Source organism: Biomphalaria glabrata, chromosome 3 (genome assembly GCF_947242115.1).
Source record: "Biomphalaria glabrata chromosome 3, xgBioGlab47.1, whole genome shotgun sequence".
In the NCBI taxonomy this organism is placed as follows: Eukaryota; Metazoa; Mollusca; class Gastropoda; family Planorbidae; genus Biomphalaria; species Biomphalaria glabrata.
In genome coordinates this window covers 43,081,802-43,106,146 of record NC_074713.1, presented here as the reverse complement: position 1 = coordinate 43,106,146, position 24,345 = coordinate 43,081,802, and the positions used below count along the sequence as shown (strand labels likewise).

Below are 24,345 nucleotides of genomic sequence, written 5' to 3'. Positions count from 1 at the left end.
GTCTATATAGACCCCCAGGGGTCTACGAAGACTTCCAAGGGGTCTACGAAAGTGAAAAAGTAAATTGGGGGTCTATGAGATGTCCATGGGGGTCTATGACTTTAATGTTCACACCCCATTAATGTAACTATTTCAAACACTTATAAATGATTTGTACTTGGTTACAAATATCTACTTCATTGTTCAAAAGTAAAATAGTTGTATTTAATTTCAATGCTTATTTAAATAGTTAATTTTGTCTACATGTAAGTAATGTTTAACAAAAAGAAATCTTGATTTTAAAGCGTTGATTATTTATTTCCTTGTTAAATAAATAATTGTCTATAATAAGAGCCTTTTTATGATCATATGAAACCAATTACACTCGAGAATTATTTGAGACGATGCCACCCTGATAAAGAGAAAAGTGAGAAAAAAGTTCAGAATAAACTCACAAAATCTTTCTTCAACATCATATTGAAAAAAATGGTGGTTTGTGAGCATTTTACAAGATCTCTTTACCTATAGCCAAATACAGAAAACACTGTAGATAAAACATTGATTTTACCAGCCCTTGAAGTAGTTTTAAAAACTGTTTTACACAAACCTTCATCTGATATTATGAAACGAATTTCTTTTAGTAACACTACAGTTCAATGGCACATCGGTGGGATGAGCATTAAACTGCAAACTGCCTAATGGTCTTCAGCTCCATATTTTTCCCCAGGGCTGACCCACGAAACCTTTCCCATGTTGGGTGTATAGCTGCAAAGCAGCAGAGGTTTGAATTCTATTTTCCTTCGGCTAGGTAGGCTGCAAGCCAAGGCTAACGAGTCCCTCCTGTCCGAAGCTTACTGTATTAGGCGCCAGTAACTCACCTTTGCCCCTTCTGTTAGTGAAAACAGATCCGCAGGCTCAATATTTGAGCCAAACGTGAAAGATCAAGAAATACAGGAGAAACTCTTTGCGACAACTTTTACAATAATACATAAGGCAAATTAATAAATTAATATTTAATGTTTGAAGGACTACTTCATAGAACAACGCATTCCTTTATGAAACAATATCCGTAGAAACGGATGATGAACATGCAAAAAAAAACCAACATTTCCAATGTGCATGGTGATTCCAGCAATACATATTAATTGCTATTTTAATAGGTTTAAATTTGAATTTTATCTGTAAAAAAAGATAGATCTCTCTAACTTATGATGTAGCCTTAAATTACCTTTTCACTCTTCGACTCACTGCAGTTAGAAATTAGTTTAAAAAATTAGTTTGTGAATGTGCAAAAATGCAATATAAGTTAAGCAGGGGGTCTACCGAAAATCAGAAAACATGGCAAGGGGTCTACGAGACAAAAAAGTTTGGGAACCACTGTTTTTTTTTATTCTATATCTTTACTGCAGCGTTTATCAAACTTTGGGCGCAGATTCCTGTCAAAAAGGGATGTTATGGAGTGTGCATGTGTTTCCTAAGTGATGGGCAAGAAGAGGCTATGCGATAGATTGGTGGTTAGGCCAAAGACTGACCAACAACAATAGGGGGTGGAGGCGCCGAAAAAAAATGTTTTATTTTCATTGCAGTTATTAATCCGTGTCTGAATATTAGTAAATTAAATTATTATCAATGTTCTAAACATTAAAATATCTTACGTAAGAGACGTCGTTTCATCTTCTAAAAAGACCTTGTCAAATGTAAACTCTTTTCGCGAGAAGCGTATGCAACAACATGAGTAAACATTTTCTAAGAAAAACATTTCAAAACGTCACCGCTAGTGTGATTCTTCTGAATTTTTTTGTTACTGGATGGTTTAATTTCTTCCCACTATTGCACTTCATTGTAGTGACTACTTTAGTGTGAAAAAAAAAGGTCCGCGACAGAGATGTCTTTCTAACACGAAGATCTTAAAAAAGATCACGCCCATTTCAGAGGTCTGTGCGCATTAGGTACATAGAATGCCCCTCGCATATTTCTATATTGACCTGGCTACCTCTTTATTATTAGACTTAATATGACCCTGGACTTTTTTTTAATAAGATGGATGACTATTGCGTTCTGAAAGAAAACACATCAATATTCGCATTTTTTAATATTCTTTCTTCTTACTACGAGAAAAAAAGGCGTTATAGACGCTTGGAGATAGAATTTCTGAAGCTGAAATCGCTGGGACACGCTCAGTACCTGGATCCGCCCCTAAATCAGAGCCCTTGTCGACTTGAACGCATTTTCAATTCTACCTCCAGGAAAAACTTTTTCCAGCTGTTAAAAACTATGTAGGCCAAGGTAACACATATTTCCACACAAAAAAAAACGCATTTTGTTTTAGTGAAATTTCAATGTGTAAATTCTGATTTCTAAACATAGTATTAAATTAATATAAATGAAAAGCAAATACTAAAAACTGTATTTAATTATGACTGAGTTTCTTTTCTTTTTCATTACATTATTTAAGAAAAAACTCAAGGGCCTAACTGTGGGAGCCTAGATCGCTCTCCTAGGTCCCCAGCTTCTTAGGGGGGGGGGGGGGGGGGGCTCGAACGTAAATTGTATCATCCAAATGGTCGCCACACGGAAATGTTTGAGAAACAGTGCCTTACTGTGTTTTATTTCAAGTCATTGTATAAGTGACTTGTACTTAGTTGCTTCATTTTGTCCTATTGGTGTGTTGGATAAATTTGTAGGCACCTACGAATCCGCCTATGTCAGATTATTGTGGAGACAGTGCACATATTTTCATTCAAAATACAATCATGATAATCATTATCAAAGTTTACGGAACGTTGAAAAAAAAAAACAACTTTGTTGCATCGTAGAAGAAAAAAAAAAGTAACAAGGTTACAAAAGACAGTTTGTGTGGAAACACAAACTCAAAATCGGCCCCCGAAGTAAAATGTTTTACATAATTCGGATAATCCTTCAGAGTTGAAGATAGTTTACTTCCTAGTCCAAACCTCCCGCAGGACGACGGGGGATGGGAGCAGGCAGGGTTTGAACCTCCGATCGTCGATAAATCCAAACGACAGTCCAGCGCGCAAACCGCACGACCAGTGGTCCACCCAGGTAGGCTTCAATATTTTCAGAAAGAACATCCGAATGAAATTATATCAAAGACAAATGAGAGATAAGAATGGAGAAAGAAGGTTAACAGATCTTGTGTAGTGCCCCAACCGTCCCGCAGATCAAAGGATAGGTGAAAGTGAATGTAAAGTTAGATGTGTACCTGGCCTAACTAGTTTGTGGTCTATAGGGCAGATGATGTAAAGTTCATCTGTTTTTGTGGCCTACGGTTAACGAGGGTGTCATGTAGCCAGCACAACGACCAACCGCCTTTGCTTTTCCCCAACTAATGTCAGGTACCCATTAGAGCTGGAAAGACTCAGAAGTTGAAAATCCCAGAACCCTCGGTTCGAACTAAATAAGTTAATTGTTTTGAAAAGGCTCAATCTCGTATTCGAATCGTCAAAAAAAAAAAAAAATTCCGCTATTAGAAAAAATGTGCACAAAAATGATGTTTATAAGAGTATACTATTCGTCTTAAATTAGGTCTAACATATAATGCATACTAATTAGCTTTTTCTTATAAAAAAAAACGCTTGCATAATTGATTTTAAAAATTAGAATTTTCGCTTTCAGGAAAAAAAAAAAGTAGCCGTTGCATCAGAACTTTGAATGGTCTAAAATATTGTGAATTCTAGTTTACGAGATCTAAACGGGACAGACGGACAGACATTTCGCACAAAACTAATAGCGTCTTTTTCCCTTTCGGGGGCCGCTAAAAATGAGAAATGAAACATCTAAGAGGGCAAGAGGGAAACGACAACGGTGCGACTGTGAAAGGAATGGTCCACATAATTATAATTAAATCAAATGGCGCTTTTGGTACTGTGTCCAGATCAGTCTTAACTAATTTCTTTTCTAGAAAAAAAAGGGGGGGGGGCGGCATTTTTTTATTTCGCACGCTGGCGGCCACAACCCTCTCGGCGGCCCTGCATCTGGCTATGCTCATATAATTTTGAGTGTGTAATTTGCTTTTTTTTTATATTGAAGAGATATTTTTTAGCTTCAAACCCCGCTGAAAAAGGGGGGGGGGTTAAACTCAAAACCCCTTTGGCTACGCTCATGGAATTTTGAGTGTATAATTTGCTTTTTTTTTTACATTGCAGAGGTGGTTTTAGCTGCATACCCCGCTGGGGTGGGGGGGGGGGGTTACACACAAAACCCCTCTTGGCTACGCTCATAGAATCTGGTGACTGATGTATGGATAGTCTGATATTGAAGAGGGGGTTTATCGTAAATTTCGGAGGGGGGTTTAAAATCAAAACCCCCCTTAGCTATGCTCTTGGAATTTGTTTACATTATATTTTTTTTATAGAAGAGGATTTTTTAACAGAAAACTCATACCCCGTTGGCTGCGCTGGGGCAAGTGATGGTTTAGTATTAAAATCTCTCCTAAATTAAACAAAATTAAAGCAAAAAATCAGTCAATAAATTCCGACGGGGGGGGGGGGTCTCATTTCCTGGCCCATGGAATCTACTATTATTAATATTGTTACGAATCTCACTATCCAGGCTCTCTGCAAACTGCACCATACACCACCAACTTAAAGAACTTGACAACTCAGGGCTCCAAAGTAACGTAACACTTTAATAGTTGAAGAAATAACAGCCAATACTGTACAATTGGCAGCACGTAACACAAGACCGTACAAATACCTCTTCGATAACACCGTTCCGCCGTATCAACTCTTGCACTGGCCTCTCCGTCTCGTTCCGGGCTTGCACTGGGTTCAACAGTTCGGGACTGACTTCACACACTTGGGCTCGTTGTGTCGGACTCGATCACAGACCAAGATCAAGACGCCGTTCGTCTCAACTGTACTTGACAGTACTCCGCACTGAACCGTCGTAATGCTCCGTACAGGACCACACCGTTGAACTGTGCTGTAGTCGACCGTGTTCTGAACTCCTGTCGTGAACCCGCTTTCTGAACCGTCTTGACTGCGACACCTCCGCTCTTTATATAGGGTCCCTACTGGCCTTCTAGAACCGGACAGAACGCCGCTCGACGTTTCTAGGTGGTCAGATGACTACAACCCTCGTGACGCTAATGAGCTCTGTTCACGACGCCGATCCTACTCGAACCTTCATGTTGTTAACTCGTCTCGGCCGATCGTCGTAACTCGTCACGGTTGACCGCTCGTCTAGCGCTGGCCTGGGGCGATTTGCGTCGGCTGACTACACTCACACCACTACCCCTCTCTGTGCCACCACCAGGTTTATAACACTGCCCCCTCCTTAGATCTGTCCGTCCCGGACAGAATCAACATCATGACATTGGCTGTAAAGTTTCATCGCTGCAGGCGGGGGGCGATCAGTGGCAGTTGGCTTGCCTCTTGAGCTTGATGGAGCCATCCATGTTGCAGTCAGCAATGGTCGCTTCCTTCTCTTCCTCCAGTTGGCCTTAACCTGGTTGCTTCGCCGTCGTGCTTTCATCGCCATCCACGTTGAGTTCAGAAAACGTTTTCTTCTTTTCCTCCAGTTAGCCTTCATCTGGTTGTATCGACCTCGTGATCGCATGGTCATCCATATTGCACTCAGCAAAAGTCGCCTTCTTCTTCTTCTCCGCCAGTTAGTCTTCATGTGGCTGCAGTGATATCGAGGTTGCATCGTCATCCATCTTGCATTCAACAAAAGTAGCCTTCTTCTTCTCCGCCAGTTGGCCTTCATGTGACTGCAGTGATGTCGTGGTCGCGTCGCTCTCTTGTCGTTCGGTATTGAGGGCAGCCAATTGACACATGGAGAGGTATAGGATGTAAGGGCAGGGATTACCAAGATTGTTGGCAAAAGAGGTGGCTTCATAGGGCTTTGCGAAGAAGGACTGGGATGGGATTCAAATCCACAGGACAGGGAATTGTGGAACAGATCATCATCTTCAGCCTTGTCTGGAGTGCATGCTCGTGAAGCAGGTTGGCAACACTCCAAGTGCAAAGGTCCCTCGTCTTCGGCTTCAGGCTCCATTCGGCTTTCTTCACCACCATCAGGACCTCTCTCTCTCGTCTCAGTATCGGGCCAATCACTTGTTGGTTTCAGACTTTCGTCTTTCAAATGTCCATCAATGTCAACGTCAGACTGCCTTGGATTCTCTTTACCACCATCAGGACTTTCCTCTCCAGTCTTGGCAGCTGGACCAACGTCTGTTAGGTTCGGACCTGGCTGATATCTCTCGACTTGCAATTGTCTCTCAACGGCTTCGTCAGGTTTCAATGGGTCCTCATGATCACCACCAAGGCTCCTTTCTCTGGCTTTAGCATCTGAACGAACGTCTGAGTCGTTGATTCTCTCCTCCACAGCAGGTATGCGTTGGTTCATAGCGGCTATCTTGGTGTTCATGGCATCTATCTTGGAATTGGTGTTTTCTAGCGCCGAGTTCATAGCTGCCATCTGCTCCTGTTTGCTACTGGCGATTTGTCCCTGCATAGCTGCCATCTGTCCCTGCATAGCTGCCATCTGTTCCTGTTTGCTACTGGCGATTTGTCCCTGCATATCTGCCATCTGTTCCTGTATGGTACTGGTGATCTGTTGCTGCATTCTACTGGTGAGCTGTTCCAGCAAATCCGGTTCGACTTCAAAAAGGTATGTGTCCGGGTCTTCTTCTTCTTCCAACATGTCTTCTCGGAGGCGTGCTTGTAAAGTTTCCTTGTTACCATATACCTTCAGCCTTCGTCCACGGAGTTCTTCCTTCAGTTCTCTAAATTCAAGTTCGTACAGCAGTTTCAGACGAGCCATAGTAGATCCGATCCAATCCGATTCCGATCCGATCCCACTTCTGACACCAATTGTTACGAATCTCACTATCCAGGCTCTCTGCAAACTGCACCATACACCACCAACTTAAAGAACTTGACAACTCAGGGCTCCAAAGTAACGTAACACTTTAATAGTTGAAGAAATAACAGCCAATACTGTACAATTGGCAGCACGTAACACAAGACCGTACAAATACCTCTTCGATAACACCGTTCCGCCGTATCAACTCTTGCACTGGCCTCTCCGTCTCGTTCCGGGCTTGCACTGGGTTCAACAGTTCGGGACTGACTTCACACACTTGGGCTCGTTGTGTCGGACTCGATCACAGACCAAGATCAAGACGCCGTTCGTCTCAACTGTACTTGACAGTACTCCGCACTGAACCGTCGTAATGCTCCGTACAGGACCACACCGTTGAACTGTGCTGTAGTCGACCGTGTTCTGAACTCCTGTCGTGAACCCGCTTTCTGAACCGTCTTGACTGCGACACCTCCGCTCTTTATATAGGGTCCCTACTGGCCTTCTAGAACCGGACAGAACGCCGCTCGACGTTTCTAGGTGGTCAGATGACTACAACCCTCGTGACGCTAATGAGCTCTGTTCACGACGCCGATCCTACTCGAACCTTCATGTTGTTAACTCGTCTCGGCCGATCGTCGTAACTCGTCACGGTTGACCGCTCGTCTAGCGCTGGCCTGGGGCGATTTGCGTCGGCTGACTACACTCACACCACTACCCCTCTCTGTGCCACCACCAGGTTTATAACAATATCATTATTTAAGTCGCCATATTCAGTTTTGTTTTGTTCATGTTTTAACAATGAAGCACAGTTCTTATTTTATATAATTATAAAGGTCACGTGATGTGGAAGTTCGACAAGTAGTTTCTAGTTTGTTTCATGTAGCTTACTGGTTGTTTTTTTTATATATAGAATCTAGATTTAATCTAGATCTATTCAGATATCTAGTCTACATCTAGATTTATATTCATAATTCTAATATAGAATCTAGTCTATAGATCTATATCTAGATCTGCATACTTACATAGTGAATAGTCACATAATAGATAAAGTGCATTTCTCACATCAGAGATCAATAATTATATTATAATGCATTGAATATGATTGAATTGAATTTGAAGAGTCAACTCCAAGAAAGTGAGTTTAAATTTAAAATTATCATCAGTTCACTCACTCACACTCAGTCACTCACAAGTCACAGTCTAGGCTTCCAGTCAGTTCAGTACTTGCTTAGTGAGCTAAGTGGCTAGCCTACGTTACCTAAGACTAGTAAGACTAAATTCTAGATCTATAAATTATATATATTATAGTATAATAGATCTATAATTATATAATATAGATCTACCTAGATTCTAGATTGACTCTAGGTCTAGAGTCTAGATCTATATACTATATTAATTATTATTGGGAGGCGAAAAAAAAAATTATCTTTGAAAAAACAATTTTTCGTTAGTACATCATTAAAATACTTTAAAAGAACTTTCTAATGGTGTATAAATAATGACTGTATCAGTGTATGTTTAACATTAAGAAAGTTATGATTTTTTTTTTTTGTGCTGTTTTGACCTAATATTGGTTGACATGGAAAAAGTGAAGTCAGAGCTTGTCGCTGGCTCAGCCGGCGAGACACACCCCAAGGTCAAAAGTTAAAAAGTTGGAATTGAGTTTCATAGACGATAGATCTACTTATTAAATAAGAAATTTAATAGTAGATCTAGTATTCGTAGTAAATTTCTAGCTCACAATTCTGATTTCATTTATATTTATTTATGACCTTCAGTTGTTTAAAATGTAAATATTGATGAAATAAACAAATTATCGGGTCTAGATCTACAAGTAACAAGAAATGTTAGAATCTGTAGAATGTAGGGGGATTTTAAACTCAAAACCATCTGGAGGGTTTTTAAACTTAAAGCCCTTTGGAGTAGGAGGGTTTAAACTCAAAACTCCCCCTGGATGGCTTCGCTCATAGACTCATAGAATTTTGAGTGTGTAGTTTTCTTGTTTTATATTGAAGGGGTGGTTTGTATCTTCAAACCACACTGGAGAGGATTATAAACTCAAAACCCTCTGGATGGGGTTTTAACATAAAGCCCTCTGGAGGGGCTTTTGAAACACAAAACTCCTCTTGGCTACACTCATAGAATCTGGTGACTAATGTATGCTGTAGTCTTATAATGAAGAAGTTTTATTGTCAAAAAAATTTTGAAAGGGGTTTTAAACTCAAAATCCCCTTTGGCTATGCTCTTGGAATTTGGGGATTGTTGTTTGCATTATCTTTTTTTGTTTGTTTTACAGAATAGGTTGTTTTTAACTTCAAAACCTCCAGGAAGGGGATTTTAAACTCAACCCCCCCTTCCCTCCCTGGCTGTAATGGCCTGCTGGGGCTAGTGATGGTTTAATATTAAAATCTCACCTAAAATAAAATCAAAGCAAAAATCAGTCTTAAACCTCTAAAACACCCTACTGGCTACGCCCATGCTTATCTTTCATAGTTCTCATGTTTGTACTCATCCATTACCTAAGAGTAGATTACTGATCTGATGAATATTAATCCTCCACTATATTAAACAAAAGAAATGATGCCTATTACAATATATACTAATGTTATTAAAAATGTTATACTCTCACAATGGAAAGATATTAATATTTAAACCTTAAATTCTATTTGCTTTCCTTTCAGGCATGTTAACAAGCCTAGCATAATTTGTCGTTGGGTTCTCATTAGTATCCACGTTCAAGTATCTCACCTGGTCTCTACTTTGAAAGTAAATTTGTTTCTTTATTACATTTTTTATTTAGTTTTAGACCTCAATTTAAATACTGGTACTAGGAAATTCAAGTCTCAATTTGTAACCATTTTAAGGGTTTGACTTAGCTTTTTCGTATCTCTACTCATTTCATTATATTGGTGTCTAGATTTGTTTGGAAACTAAAAATGTGTTAGTCAATCTGCTTGGGTCGCAAATATTTTTTTAATATCTGAAGAGTATTTATATAAACAGTGTTTCTTGATTAGGCTAAAGAAAAATAATTTGTATATTTTTCATGTAATCTAAACCAATAGTGTGCAGTTTTAGGACTACAAAGCTAACAAATATAATGTTTATAGAATGTGCTTCCTTTTGTTGTAATTCTATGATGATTTTTTTCTGTGTACTTATAAAATATTTAAAAAAAATTTACCTGTGGTGTACAGTAAGCATTTAATAGAAATTAGTCTAAGATAATTATGCTAGTTTAGTTAATAATGTTAGCAGAACTTATTTTGCATTTTGGAATTTCTTTGATTATAGTTCTCTTTTTTAGAAGTAGGAAGTGTGAGCATTTATTCTTCTCTGGCCTCATAACATTCATTGTGTCTCTATCTGTCCATCTGTTTACACAGAAAATGCATGCTTTATCTGACTTTATGGATATTTCTGTCAGGTAATTAGATACTGCTTACTATCTTGCATTTACCTTTCGTAGTTTATAAATCTAATTGTATTGATGTTTCTAGGTTCATTTTATCTCAGAGTACTAATGATTGTCAGTTAATCTTTAATTTTGGAAAAAAAGTGTATATATGTTGGAAAGAAGAATGTTCCTTTTTTTACTCCACAATGGGGTCAACTTACCTATGTATCAAGGTTGTCAGTACCATATTCAAGCCTGTACCACCTTTCCCCCGGCATGCAAAGCCTCCATTCCTAGGTCACAAGGGGTGGCAAAATGCAGTATAAAATGTATTAAGTGATGTTTTAAATGATGCTCACATCTCTTTTTCTCTTTTACAAATTGATAACCCTTTCAATATACCAGTATTTAATAATATATTATACAAACAAGCTACATTTTTTTTTTTTTTAACTTAATGTACTAGCGTTATTTCACGTTGGGATCACCTCACAGCTTTACTGTTACTATATGCTAGTTTCTGTATTTTGTATGAGACCATGGCATTCATTAGCAATGAGTTTGTTCAATTTTGGTAACTAAATCACACAACTTATGCTTTCCTTTTTGCTTGCATATATATGAAAGCTCATAATATGTTGGTATTAAATTTTGTTTTTACATGAAAGAGCTTATGTAGATCAGATGTACAATACTCTTCAGCTAAGTGTGCATTGTATAGCTTTCATTAGGTCAAACACAATTGTTTTATTATATAATTTGTCTTCTGTTGCTTCCTAAACAAAATAGGAGGTGTCGTAAAATATGAATTTGTTTTTATTCTGCAGCGCAATTGTTAGGTTTGGGGGGGGGGGGGACTTATCATTACTATCAATTCATTACTATGGGGAAACAGTGAGATCATTAGTGAAATGTACAAGTTGTAGTAGAAAGTCTAATTTTCTTAGTGTTAGAGCCTTGATTTTGGTGGAGATGGAGGCATGCTGTGTAGATACTGTAACACAACTAAAATAACATCTTCTCAATGTCTGTAGTGAATAAAAAGATACATATATGATAAAAAAATGTTATCAGTCTATAGAGCTAGTCTTAATTTTAATCTGTGTCTAAAATACAATATAAATGGACACAAATAAAATGTTACAAAATAACATCTCTAGGTTTACACACAAAAAAATATTAATAATAAAACACATATTAGCAAAGTAAAAAAATCACCAGCCTCAAATCTAAGTCAACTATGCATAAGAGTGTATGCTGGCATGTCTATGGTGCAAAAGCTGATGAGTTTAAGTTATTCAGTTGTTTCTTGAACTCAAACCATTAATGTACTAGGATATAAGGAAAGGAATAAAAGAAGAATGTTGTGTTTGCTCTCTGTAAGTGTAATCTCAAAATTGTATTGACCTTCTGCCTGCCTCAGTAAATTGTAGTACCTCCTACCTCTTTCCCATTGTTTCTACCATTTGATCTTTGTTGGAACTACCAAGAGATCTAATAGTTTTAGATTGATAGCATTGGAAACTTGTCATTTTTGCTAGCTTATAAAACATCAGTCAGTTACATAAACAATGGTCCTGTTTCCCTGTTCATCTCTGTGGTCGAGTAATTTTTTTAAATGAGTAACCATCACTTCTATTTGTTTGGAATTCAATGTGCAATTTCTAGTTTCAGTATACATTAGAATTTTCGGAATCTTGTGACTGTGAACTGCTTCTTGAATATTCTTATATACACCTGAGATTTATTGTCTTTTCATTAAGTTGCTTTAATACATTTTATTAATAGATCTGTATATTAGATTCTTCTCACATTTAAGTAGTTGTGGAAGACAATGCTGTGAGCTGTTTATTTTTTTCTAATTTCATGTGAAAAGAAACACTGGATCTCTTTCAGTAAAATGATATCTTGAACTTTAAGGTGTCATGAATGCAATATACATTCTGAACATTAATAGTAGTTGATCAAAGTACAATGATACAGTACTGAATAGAACTGAAAAACTGTATATCATTTGAATAGGAACCACGCAGCTGACTAACCTCTTGACTTGCACATTTTTCATTTTTAAAGCCTCATTATTTCTTGATAGAATCGTCTATGTCTTTGGATTTGTTTCTTGGTGAAAGTCTCTACATGCTACCAGCATGTATTGGTGAAGATCTTTTGACCAGTTAACTTTGACAGTTAGTCTCTTCTTTTGACCAGTTAACTATGACAGTTAGTCTCTATCTTCTGTGCAACACTCCAAGTAACCCCATTTCAGTCTTTGTTTCATGAGAAGCCACACTTGTGTGTCATCATGTGTATCATAGTAGAAAACTGTTGTAATTATGAATTGTAAGTTCTGTAGTTTCTCTCTGGCGCTGTCTTCTTTATCAAGTTCTCCTGTTCTATTTTCAGATGTCCTACTTGGTGGTGGGTCAAGCTGAATGGAATCTCCCAGCCATCTTGACATTTCTTGTTTGAGATCTAAAATGTTGTGCCTTAAAATAACTCACCAAATGACTAGTCTGGCAAATGTTAGATCAGGTGTTTTCATAGAGCTTATTAATAGTGAGTTGTTGATTTACTGCAGACTGCTCAGAAGTGGCACTGTGCTTTTTTAATTCCTTATTGATCGTACTGAGCAAATGATCTGAATTAACACTATTTTCAAGAACCAGCTTGCTGTACATTAAAGATATCTATTGATGTTGGCTATTTGCTCAGCTTTTTATAAAACTAGTGAAATAGAACTCTAAGTGTTCATGGTTGAATGCTTGATGATCACAAGGCACCTACCTTGATGGGATTAATCATCTAGTTTAGAAAAGATAACAGTATATATTTTATCTTCAAGTAATTATCAAAAGATTGCACATCAAATTCCAATTCTGAACCAGAAATTGATTTGGTTTTAATATAGCAGCCTGTCCAATATGCAAGAGAGAAACGAAGAAAAAACTACTGAAACTGCTGCTCAGGTGGCAAAGCCAGAAGTCGATGTAACTCCAAACCCTGTTGAAACATGCATGAATGCTAATTTAAATTGGAGAAATTTTATCAAAATCATCAAATTTGATGTAAAAAGTAAAAAAAGGAAATTGCCTAATGCACTTCAAAAGAATTTAAAGAAGCAATCAATTCAACCCTCAATCAAAACAGGCGATTCTAGAAATTTTTTGTCAAACATGAGTGAAAACAATCCAGATACAACGCATTCCACATTGGCAGAGCAAAAGGGAAATAACTTAAGCACAACTGGTGCAATCACATGCCAGTATTGTAGTACTGCATTTCCAAACAAAGAAGCTTACCTAAACCATACAAAGCTAAGCATGTTAGCTGGTCCAAACTCTGTTCATTTTCAATGCCTAGTCTGTTTAAAAAATTTTGCATTCAAAGCTCACTTAGAAGCCCATATGATTGTCCATCACATTCAACTAAAGGAAGGATGTAATCAGAAGTTTGTATTATATAAGTGTAATTATTGTGACAATAAAATCACAAGCTCCTTTGGACTTAAAAAGCACATTATGCGACATACTATGGAATCTGAATTTAAATGTTGTGTCTGCGGCAAAGAATTTCGCCTGTTTAAACAATTAAAATTACATTATGATCATCATTCATTGGAGGACAAGGTCAAATGCAGATGCTGTAACAAAGTCTTTCCTAACAAAGCAGCATTGGGCCAGTACTATTTGACCTCTAACATGGACAAAATGAATGAGAAAGAGAAACCAGACTGTGATGGTGAGACTACTGGTGGTGTAATGTGCCCACATTGTGACAATAAGTTTCCTGATAAGCAAGCTTTCTTGAACCATAGAAAGCTAGTTAGGCTAGATAATTCGGAAATTGATACATATCAGTGCAGTAGCTGTCCTAAAGTATTCCCTTACAAAGCGCATTTGAAAGCCCATATGATCTTCCACCATACTCAAGGAAGGATAGAGAAATTTCCACTCCACAAGTGTGATTCTTGTGACTCTAGATTCAAAAAGTATTGTGACTTGAAAAAACACATTTTGTGTCATACTGGGGAATGTGACATAAAATGCTGTGTTTGTGGCAAAGAATTTCGTGGCCTCTCAGGTCTATATGCTCACTACATTGATCACTCATCCGGGAGCACAGTTTGTTGTAAGGGCTGCAACCAGTTCTTTCCTAACAAAGCAGAGCTGGTTAAGCACAAGATTTTAGCTCACTCACCCAATGATGTTAATATGAACAAACAGATGAAGAAACCTGGTTCAATTATAGATGCAAGAGGGACAAATAATAAAATCACATGTCCACACTGTGACACCGTCTTTCCACATCAGCAAGCATTTTTAGACCATATAAAATTAAATAAATTTTTAAGTCCTGATTCTGTTACTTTCCAGTGTATTCATTGTCCTAAAATTTTTCCTTTCAAGGCTCATGTGCAGGCCCATATAATTGTCCATCACACACAAGATGAAAAACCTGACTATAAATGTAGCTTTTGTGACCATATTTGCAAAGATTATCATGACTTGAAAAGACACATTATGTGTCATACAGGGGAATATGATTATAAATGCTGCATCTGTGACAAAAGATTCCGTGGCGTTTATGCATTAAATGCTCATTACATGCATCACTCATCTGAGTACATGGTTCGGTGTCAGCCCTGCGACCAGCTTTTTCCAAACAAAACAGCGTTGCACCAGCATAAGACAAACTATCATCCTTCTAGTCAGGATGGTAAGAAAATGCGTACAAGAATATCAGATGGAGAAGTAACTTGCCAATTTTGTGCCACAGTGTTCCCGCATAAGAGAGCCTTTTCAGACCATACAAAAATAGACAAATTATCTGAACCTAATTCTGTTACTTTCCAGTGCAGTAGCTGTTCAAAAGTTTACCCTTTTAAAGCTCATTTGCAAGCCCATAGGATTGTTCATCACTCCATTTCTAAAGATACTGAGGATGCAAATTCTGATCTATACAAGTGTGACTCGTGTGACCATACATGCAAAGATTATAATGACTTGAAAAGACACATTATGTGTCATACAGAGGAATTTGACGAAAAATGTTGCGTCTGTGGCAAACAATTTCGGAGTATTTCAGCTCTTCGTGCTCACTATATTCATCACAAGTCTGACAGTAAGCTGACCACTCACTCATCTGATAACTATGAGAATGGAATTCGGACAAAGCAAAAAGATGTTCGCATTTATAAGCCACATATATTCATAGAAGTTACTTGTCCACATTGCAACACTGTGTTCCCCAATAAAAAAGCTTTTTCTCTCCATACCAAAGTGAACAAGTTTGACGATACCAATTCTGCTGCTTTTCAGTGCAACCAATGTCCAAAAGTGTTTCCTTTTGAGGCTCACTTGCAAGCTCATGTCATTGTCCATCACACTCAAGCAGGGGATGAAAAGCCCGCAGTATACAAGTGTAATTCTTGTCATCATGAAAGCAAAGAATTTTATGACTTGAAAAAACACATTATGAGTCATACTGGAGAATTCGATGTTAAATGTTGTGTCTGTGGCAAAAGATTTCGTGATCGTTCATCTTTAAATACTCACTACTTTCATCATACAATAGGTGGCATGATTCGGTGCACATGTTGCTGGCAATTCTTTCCCAGCCGAGCCGCGTTGGGTAAGCACAGGGCAGCCAAGGTAGAAGCCAAATGTCACCTGTGTGGCCAGGTGTACCCTAACAAAACTAGCAGGAACCAACACTACCGACAGATGCACCAGCATGACATACTTAGGTGTGATAAGTGTACTTTTCTGTTCTCATCTCATGAGGAGCTGGCTGCACACATGAAAAGACACAAAATAAATAAGAAAAAGCCATGCCCAATCTGTGGTAAATTGTTTTCTCGAATCGAATTTCATATGATTGTACATAGGTCAGAGCCAGGAGTCAAGCTTCAGCATCTTATGTGTGATAAATGCCCCTACATGTCATACAATAGAGCATCATTTCAGCGTCATTTAGCAAATCACAGTTCAGACAAGCCTTACAGGTGTCCCAACTGTTCCAAAACATTCAATCATTCTACATCTTTGAGGAGACACCTTAAATCACATTCCTCTTCCATGCCGTATGAGTGTGGTGTATGTGGGAAAAGATGTAAAGAAGTAGGAAATCTCAGAGTCCATCAGCGTATTCATTCAGCAATCAAACATTACTCATGTCTCTGTTGCTCTAAAATGTTCAACCACAAAAACTCTCTAGATTTACACATGAAAAACAAGCATGCTGTTATTAAATGCCACCCTGACCCTGTATCGGGTACAAGACTTTTGTCTCTGCCTCCAGATATTTCTAAAAATTCTCATACTCAAGTTTTCACATCGCAGCAAACGCTGAATGTTGCTGCTACTCATGATGGTCTTATAATTCCTAATAAACAGCAGGCTGAGAGCATGGCCACTGATTTGATACAAGATGTCAAATGTGTTTTTGTGGAAGCTGAGACATTGTCAACTGTTTGTGAAATCAAGAAGGAAAACTTTGATCTTGTGTCAGTAGAGGAGGCAAACCAAGTTGAAGATGATGTTAGTGGTATTGATGTTAAGCCTTTGCTAAACTCTTGTGTGTTACCATCATCCTAGTTTTTATGTTTCATAAAACTAGTACCATAATAAGAAAACCATTATCATAATGCTTGTACTCTGTGGTGCCTAATATTAATTTGGTTATTTTACTCATGATATTTCTTTTGGTCTTTATTTTGCTGGAATCATTTTGTGTGTATTGATTGTTTACATAGAAAACTATGTCTACTATTTATGAAAACAAAAAAAAAACATTTTTTCTTAGCTTTCAATGTCAGCTTTTCAACACTGAGGTGTTCAGAGAAATACTATTATATTTTTTCAGATTGCCACTTAAGAAGCCTTGAAGGATACTTCAGCACATCTACGTCCTCCACCACTTCATCTCTTCTTTTTTTATTCTGATTTGTTGGGTTAATGAGCTCAGCTCCAACATTATTGCAGTATTGGAGCTATCGTAAGATTTTGCAAAGAAAAATCATTTGCATTGGCCTAATGCAATGGATGCATTTCAAGAGGATAAATGCGTGTATAAAGTTGATGGCAGGGGTGGTTTTATTACACTGACCATTGATGGAGGTTCTCCAATATACATCTTTTTTGAACATAGTGTGAAGGTTCAGGTCAAGTTGAATCCAATGAAGTCAACTCAACTCAGCAGTGTTGCCAGAGATGGTGATGTTGATGAAGTAGCAAACCCAAATATCCCTTTACTGCATGAGCCAACCCCAGTTCTTACAGCATCAAACACATTACCAGCAGAAAGTATGCTAGATCAAGCTTTGGCCTTGCAGGACATTGACAAATTGGTCAAAGGCAATATGGCAAAAGAGCAAAAACTAGAAAAGACCATTAATAAAGTTAACATCCCAGCCATAAGAACAAGTCTTAGAAGGCAGGCGAAAGCAGCCCAGTCAGCAGCTGATGTCATTCTGACTATTAAAGTTGGAGAGAAAGTTGTCCAAGACAGCCCAGCAGCAGCAGAAGATCAGGCAATTATCAAATCTGAGTCAGAGAGTGATGCCTCAGAGGAGGATCAAACTGAACCAGATCAAACTGAAGTCACTGATTGTCAGTACTGTTTCCAAAGCTTTAACAATCGGTTAGAGTTTTTCAACCACAGGAAACCAAAGCCTGAATCTCACAGATGTGAAACCTGCAGAAAGATGTTCCCATATCGTGCATACTTACTAGCACACGTGAAAAAGCATCACCCTGCTGGTGGACAACTACTGATTCCACTGGAGGTGTGCGATGTTTGTGGATTAAAACTAAAGAATTTCCTTAGGCTGAAGAAACACATGCTGTTGCACACTGGAGAGTATCCGTACAAGTGTTGTATCTGTTCAAAGAATATTGCTGGCTTTGGTGCACTCAACACACACATGGCCAGTCACAAAAATGCTGGGATGGTCAAATGTACTTGCTGCAATCAGATCTTCAGCTCCAGGTCAGATCTATCCAAACATCAGCTCAACCTGCTGCAGATTAAATGTAGCTTGTGCGGAGAAGTTCTGCCAAACAGGACAAGCCGCACAGCTCACTACCAGCTGGCTCACCCTGACAGCATACTGACATGTCACATCTGTTCTCGCTTGTTCTCTTCTGAAGAAGAGCTCTCAAGCCACATTGCCTACCACAGCAGGTACAAAAAGAAGCAGTGCACAGTGTGCGGAAAGTTTGTTTCACGGCTGGAGCGGCACATTCTGAGCCACAAGGCCATGAAAGATGTAGATGAGAGTGACCTTTACATTTGTGACAAGTGCCCCATGAGGTTCAAGATCAAGGCCTCCCTTCAGCGGCATCAGAGGTGTCACAGCCAAGAGAGACCCTTTCGTTGTTCCTTATGCCCTAAAGCCTTTGCTCATCAGGGTGTATTGCTTAAACACATTAAGACACATTCCTCCATTGCACCATACGAGTGTGAAGTCTGTGGCAAACGCTGCAAGGAAAAAAGTAACCTGACTGTTCACATGAGGACACACTCGGGTAATAAAGCTTATTCATGCCACATATGTTCTCAGGGCTTCAGCTGTAAGAGTTCACTTGAAGGACACATAAAGACAAAACATGAGCAATTAAGTCCTAATGTATCAGTGGAAATTATACAGGAACAGCCAGAAATTCATGATGGAATTCACTTTACTATACCTCTGATAAGCACAGAAGAATTCCTTCTTAAAGAAGATAAAGATTTAGATTTTTAACCTATAGTTATTTCTCAATGTATTATCAATACAGTAGCCTTCTCAGTGTGAGTCTTTTTACAAGAATGTCTGTTATATTGTGGTAAAAACAATAAGTTGAAGTTTTTGATATTGGTTTATCATTTTAAATTCTCTCATTTAATTTTAGTATGTATAGCTCCCACAGAGTATTTTTATTTCATCATGAAGGTTTGTTGCAGCTACATAGTTACAAACACTTTGATCTGTTGATTTCCCCCCTACCACTAGACTCTAGATCTGTTTAGAGAAGAAAAAAAATGCCAGCCAACATGCTTCAAGTGCTCCTGTTATATTTTCAGATGATTGCATCATTGATGGAAGACCTGCCAGATGGCAAATCTCTTACTGGATTTATATAAATGTGTCTACTGGATGAATTTTACAAACAGTACCACTGGTGCTCAAAGTCACACTATGTACCACTAAGACATGGAAAATTGTCAAAGAAATCACTTATTTGAAGCAAGCTCAGTCAGCGGAGTATTTGTCTACTCCATAGACCAAGAGGAGCCAGTATATCTTAAGTTCACTCATACCATCAGGATCAAAATTCTCTTCGACACTTTGGATAGGGCTTGTGGTAAAGCTTTTGATGTGGTCACAGCTGTGCTGCACCCCCCGACTCAGTGTGCTGAGCAGCCCTGTGAAAGCTTGTCAGTTACAGACAACACAAGCCAGTATGGAGATGAGGCTGTAGAACAAAGTATGAATAGTGAGCCATTCCACTCAGAACCAAGTCATCAAGTGGCCAATCAGAATACTTCAAATACTGGTCAGTGCAAATTAAGTATTGATTCAGTGAGAAAAGCAGACATCTATGATAAAAATAAAAAATCAAAGAATTTCAAGCATGAATCAAAGCTTATAACAGTATCCCCTAGAGAATTTCAACCCGAGATCAGTCATCCTAAGCAATGTCAGTCCACAGAAGACTCTCCAGAAACATTTCAACTAAAACTGAGAAGCTCTTCTAGTAAAGTTCATGGAGTTCAAAGGATCAAGAAAAAACTTATCAAACGAAAAACTCAGAAAAATAAATTGGATGGTTTTCCTGGAGTTAAGAGAAAAAAAAGGTCTAATGAAAATAAAACTGTTAAAGAAAAATCTAAGCCAGCACAGGAGGAGACCAAAAAACTGCAGAAAGAAAAGCAAATACAGTGTGAATTCTGTGGAGTAGTTTTCAGCAACCAGCTGCAATATTATAATCATAGAAGGGCAGAAGAGTCTAAGCACACATGTATTGTATGTGGGAAGGTGGAGCCCTATGAAGCACACCTGATAGTTCACATGCAGAAGCACAGACGAACTAAAGCTGATGTTTCTAACCTTGGGCAGTCTTCTTCAGAAAATGCATTGCCAAAAGAGCTTAAGATCCAACCCAGCAGTGGAAAAAGTAAAAAGAACAAAAAGGTGAAAATGAAGTGCAATCTGTGTGGCTTGGTCCTGTCATCCAAGGACAGTTTGAAAATTCACACCATGCTCCATACTGGGGAGTGTGCCTACAAATGTTGTGTTTGTGGGGAAATGTTTTCATCCTTATCTTCCCGCCAGCACCATATGGACACTCACGTCTCTGTCCAGAGGTTCAAATGCAACCCATGTGGCCAGAGATTTGCTTCCAGGGCTGAGCTGGCCAAACACCAGCTTACCCATGAGATAAAGTGTGCCTTGTGCGGTCAAGTGTTCCCAAACAAAACCAGCAGGACCTGCCATTTCAGGGTGTGTCACCCCCAGGACATCCTCAAATGTTCTTTGTGTTCCAACTTGTTTGCCACTGAAGAAGACCTAAGCAGACATATGATTTACCACAAGAAGGGCAAGAAAGAACAATGCCCAGAGTGTGGAGTTGTTGTATCTAAATTGAAAGATCACATGTTACTGCACAGTCAGCAACCCCAGGAGAAAATGTTTGTATGTGACCAGTGTCCCATGAGCTATCTCAGGAAGTCAAACTTAGAAAGACACTTGCGTACTCATACGGGGGAGAAACCCTATGCCTGCAATGAGTGTACCAAGTGCTTTCGAAGCAATGGGATGCTGAGGAAGCACCTCCTCACACACACCCAGGAGAAACCATACCAGTGTGAGGTTTGTGGCAAACGCTGTGCCATTCGGTCCAATCTGAACATTCACATGCGTGTACATAACAATGATAGGAACTACCCATGCTCCCTTTGTCCACAAGCCTTCAGCTACAAAAACTCTCTTCATGGTCATATAAAGAGCAAGCATTCAAGGGAGACAGATGGCCAGACTCACTCTGTCAAGCTGACTTCATGCCACCATCCTAGTCAGCAGGCAGCACAGCATTTAATGACAGAAATGGACCCCTCCATCCAAGATATCCCACTAGGTTTGCAACCCAGCATGAGCCCAGAGCTCCTGCTCAAGTCAGACAGCAGCATGATCCCCCAGCAGAATGAATTTATTGACATACACCCCCACATGAGTTACACATCTAACATTCACAGCCTATCTACCACCACCACCACCACCACCTTACTCTTAGACACTGACAGGATTCCTCTAATCATGCAGGCTCAGAATTCAAGTCACCAGTACTAATGTCATTTATGTCTTACCTTCTTCAATACCGGGTATTACATTTTTTTATTTTTTTTTAACTAGTAAGTGCTTTTTCTAGTAGTAGCAGTAAATGGGGTATATCCAGTGATTGTAAAGTGTAGCTGTTAAGTACACAAACTGTTAACATATATTGCTTGCTGTTTAGCTAGTGGTAACCTGTTTAACTGGTATACACAGTACTATACTTACATATGGTTTATTCTGATGACCAGTTTTTTTTATGCTTTTTTTTTTTTTTTTTTGGTACAGGACCTTCACATCAGCATTAATCAAATTTTAGTTTTTCTCATAGGATCGCAATGAAATTTGTAACTGTATTTAAATGTATACGATAATGAATGTATTGCTCTTAAAATATAAATGAAAAAGATATTGTTTGGTAGATAGAAATGTGAATACTGCTAAAAAGTCCTTTTTTTTTTAAATTTTTTTTTTATATATATTCAAATACAAATAAAAGTCTAATGATCTGTTTTACATTTTATTTTTTTTTATTTTACAGTTTGTTTCTTAATCATTTCACCCTTAGTTCATTCTTTCTGTAGTTTATTGGAGATAGAAGTGGTAGCTAAGGCATAGGACACATTGCAGCCAGATGGAAATAATGAGAGCTCAAAATGAAATGGTGAAAAGTTTTGATTTTAAATGACATTTTTTGAAAAGATGTTTAATTCTAAAGACTATTTAACTCTAACATTCTCATCTCTGCATTGTAGTACTACATTTTGTTAGTAAACTGTATTACAAATTTGGCAGTTCCCACTGAATTGATAATTCTATTTAAAACCTAGGTAGAATAAATGTTTCTAGAGCTAGTTTATAAATATATCTTATTTATCTACTGTACATGTCCATAGGTTGCTAATTTACTTATAATTTGTTGTTTTTTTTTTAATGCATGGATATATTATAATTTATATCAGACATCTGTTGTCATTAGACTATGTTATTAAAACTGAAGAATTAATTACATGATTTAATATCATTATGATGTATTTTTGTTTGTGTAATGTCAGATAAATTTTTACTACTGGCATAAATTTAAAATAGTTCATGATAATGATCATATTATCATTCTTTCCCTTTTCTTTAAATCTAGTTACCCAATACGGGTACAGGAATTTTTTTTAAATGTTGATTGAAGAAATTAGCTCCTGTAGATTAATAACAGTGGCATAGCTAGGGAGGGGGGGTCCAAATTTGAAAATCCTTCCAGACCCCCCACTTGAGGAAGGCCCCCAAATGAGTGTAAAAGAAAATGTTTTTACATTAAATATTACAACTATTACGTCATTATCTCATGTCATGATGTTTGGTCCTCTAGCATGGCCACTGATTAATAATACACTATTTAATTGAACTACTGCTATTTGTAGGTTATGTTTGATTTTACTACTCTGGTCTTGATTAGCTATTTTTCTTGTTAGTTTTTTGTTTTCCTCAAATGATGTTCTTTTCACTTGTTTGACATGTCTATATCTTTAATATCACTGCTTTGTTTACTCTTGTAGATAATTGTTTCAGTTGATATCAACATGTGTTTTACTTTACATGTACATATTTTTAATACAATACCACTCCATTGTTTAATTTAAGAGACAATTGTTTCAGTTGATATCAGCACATGAAATCATTGGTCTCAATGAGACCTGTACATGGTGTGATGTCTGTGCCCAAAAAAAACTTGGCGAGTAATATTGCAATAGGCCCAAACTGCCCATGCCATTTCATAGTGAATATTGGATTTTACATCTTTGCATCTTACATCCATCTTTGAACTCCTTAGCAATTAGATAGTGCTTCAATTGATCATCAACTTGAGAAGGGGAGCATTTACTGCCAGTTTGTAAATCGGGATCCAATTATGATTCAAGTTTTATGCAAATTATTCCATGTTTTATCTTTTAAACGATGATTATTATGCACCACTATGTGTTGAATTGTATCTCACTCAAAGTAAAGACCACTTAGCTATTAACTAGGTAGACAATAAATTTAAGCCATATTTAGTATCGCTACAGTTAAGTAACTAGACTTGTTTAGTACTATTACTTTTCTTAAATAAGTTTGTTTCCTTTAAGTCAGTTTTGTTAAGGCTAAATAAAGTTACATTTGACATAATATGTTGTTGTTGTTGTTGTTTTTTTGCTTGTATTTTTTCACATGTCCTCAGTGCTGCATTAAATCTTGCAAGGATAGTAAAGAAATTCCCTTAGTTGAATTTGAATACATGAGGTGGGGAGGGGGGGGGGTTGAAAATGTTTACAATATATTCAGTCCCTGTTTAAAAAAATGTCCCCCACAACTCTTTTATCTGTGATGAAGTTTGAAAGGTTTATCCATTTTACTTTGATTAAATTAAAAGTCTAGAATGATTGTGTACATGTTTGAAGTTTATACGAGCAGTAAACAGTTTGAATGGCATCACTTCATACTGTGTTCATAGCATTCCTATGTGCATACACTGAACAAACCCTATTTAAACAACTATTTCAGAAAAAACATTGATAACAAAATTTTAAAAGATTTTTAAGATAAAATATATATATATATATGCAAAATACTTTAAAAAAAAAACAAAGAAATATTCAATACTAAGGGTTATTTCCTGTCAGGGTCCTTTTCTTGCTTGGTTCATTATAGGGGTTAAATGATTAAGAACAATTGTTACTAAGTAATCAACTCCCAACTCAGGATATCCATGAATAACAATAATACTTTAATATTCAATAATGCACACAAAGACATCAACTATCAAGAAATATTAATACACAAACACCAGTCC

The 24,345-nt window shown here is 37.7% G+C and overlaps 2 protein-coding genes across 2 annotated transcripts; both read left to right on the top strand.

Annotated features, from left to right (window-relative positions):
• The first annotated feature begins 7,655 nt into the window (after positions 1–7,655).
• LOC106063752 (zinc finger protein 91-like) lies at positions 7,656–18,968 on the top strand. The gene is made up of 5 exons (XM_056023461.1): positions 7,656–7,945; positions 9,492–9,576; positions 12,611–16,802; positions 17,012–17,019; positions 17,209–18,968. The coding sequence occupies exons 3-5, from the start codon at positions 13,129–13,131 to the stop codon at positions 18,951–18,953; spliced, it is 5,427 nt and encodes a 1,808-aa protein (XP_055879436.1). The 5' UTR covers positions 7,656–7,945; positions 9,492–9,576; positions 12,611–13,128; the 3' UTR covers positions 18,954–18,968.
• A 21-nt stretch (positions 18,969–18,989) lies between these two features.
• Positions 18,990–23,683, top strand: LOC129924897 (zinc finger protein 431-like). The gene has a single exon (XM_056022197.1). It carries the CDS (start codon positions 19,404–19,406, stop codon positions 21,537–21,539), a length of 2,136 nt encoding a protein of 711 aa, XP_055878172.1. The 5' UTR covers positions 18,990–19,403; the 3' UTR covers positions 21,540–23,683.
• The last annotated feature ends 662 nt before the right edge of the window (positions 23,684–24,345 follow it).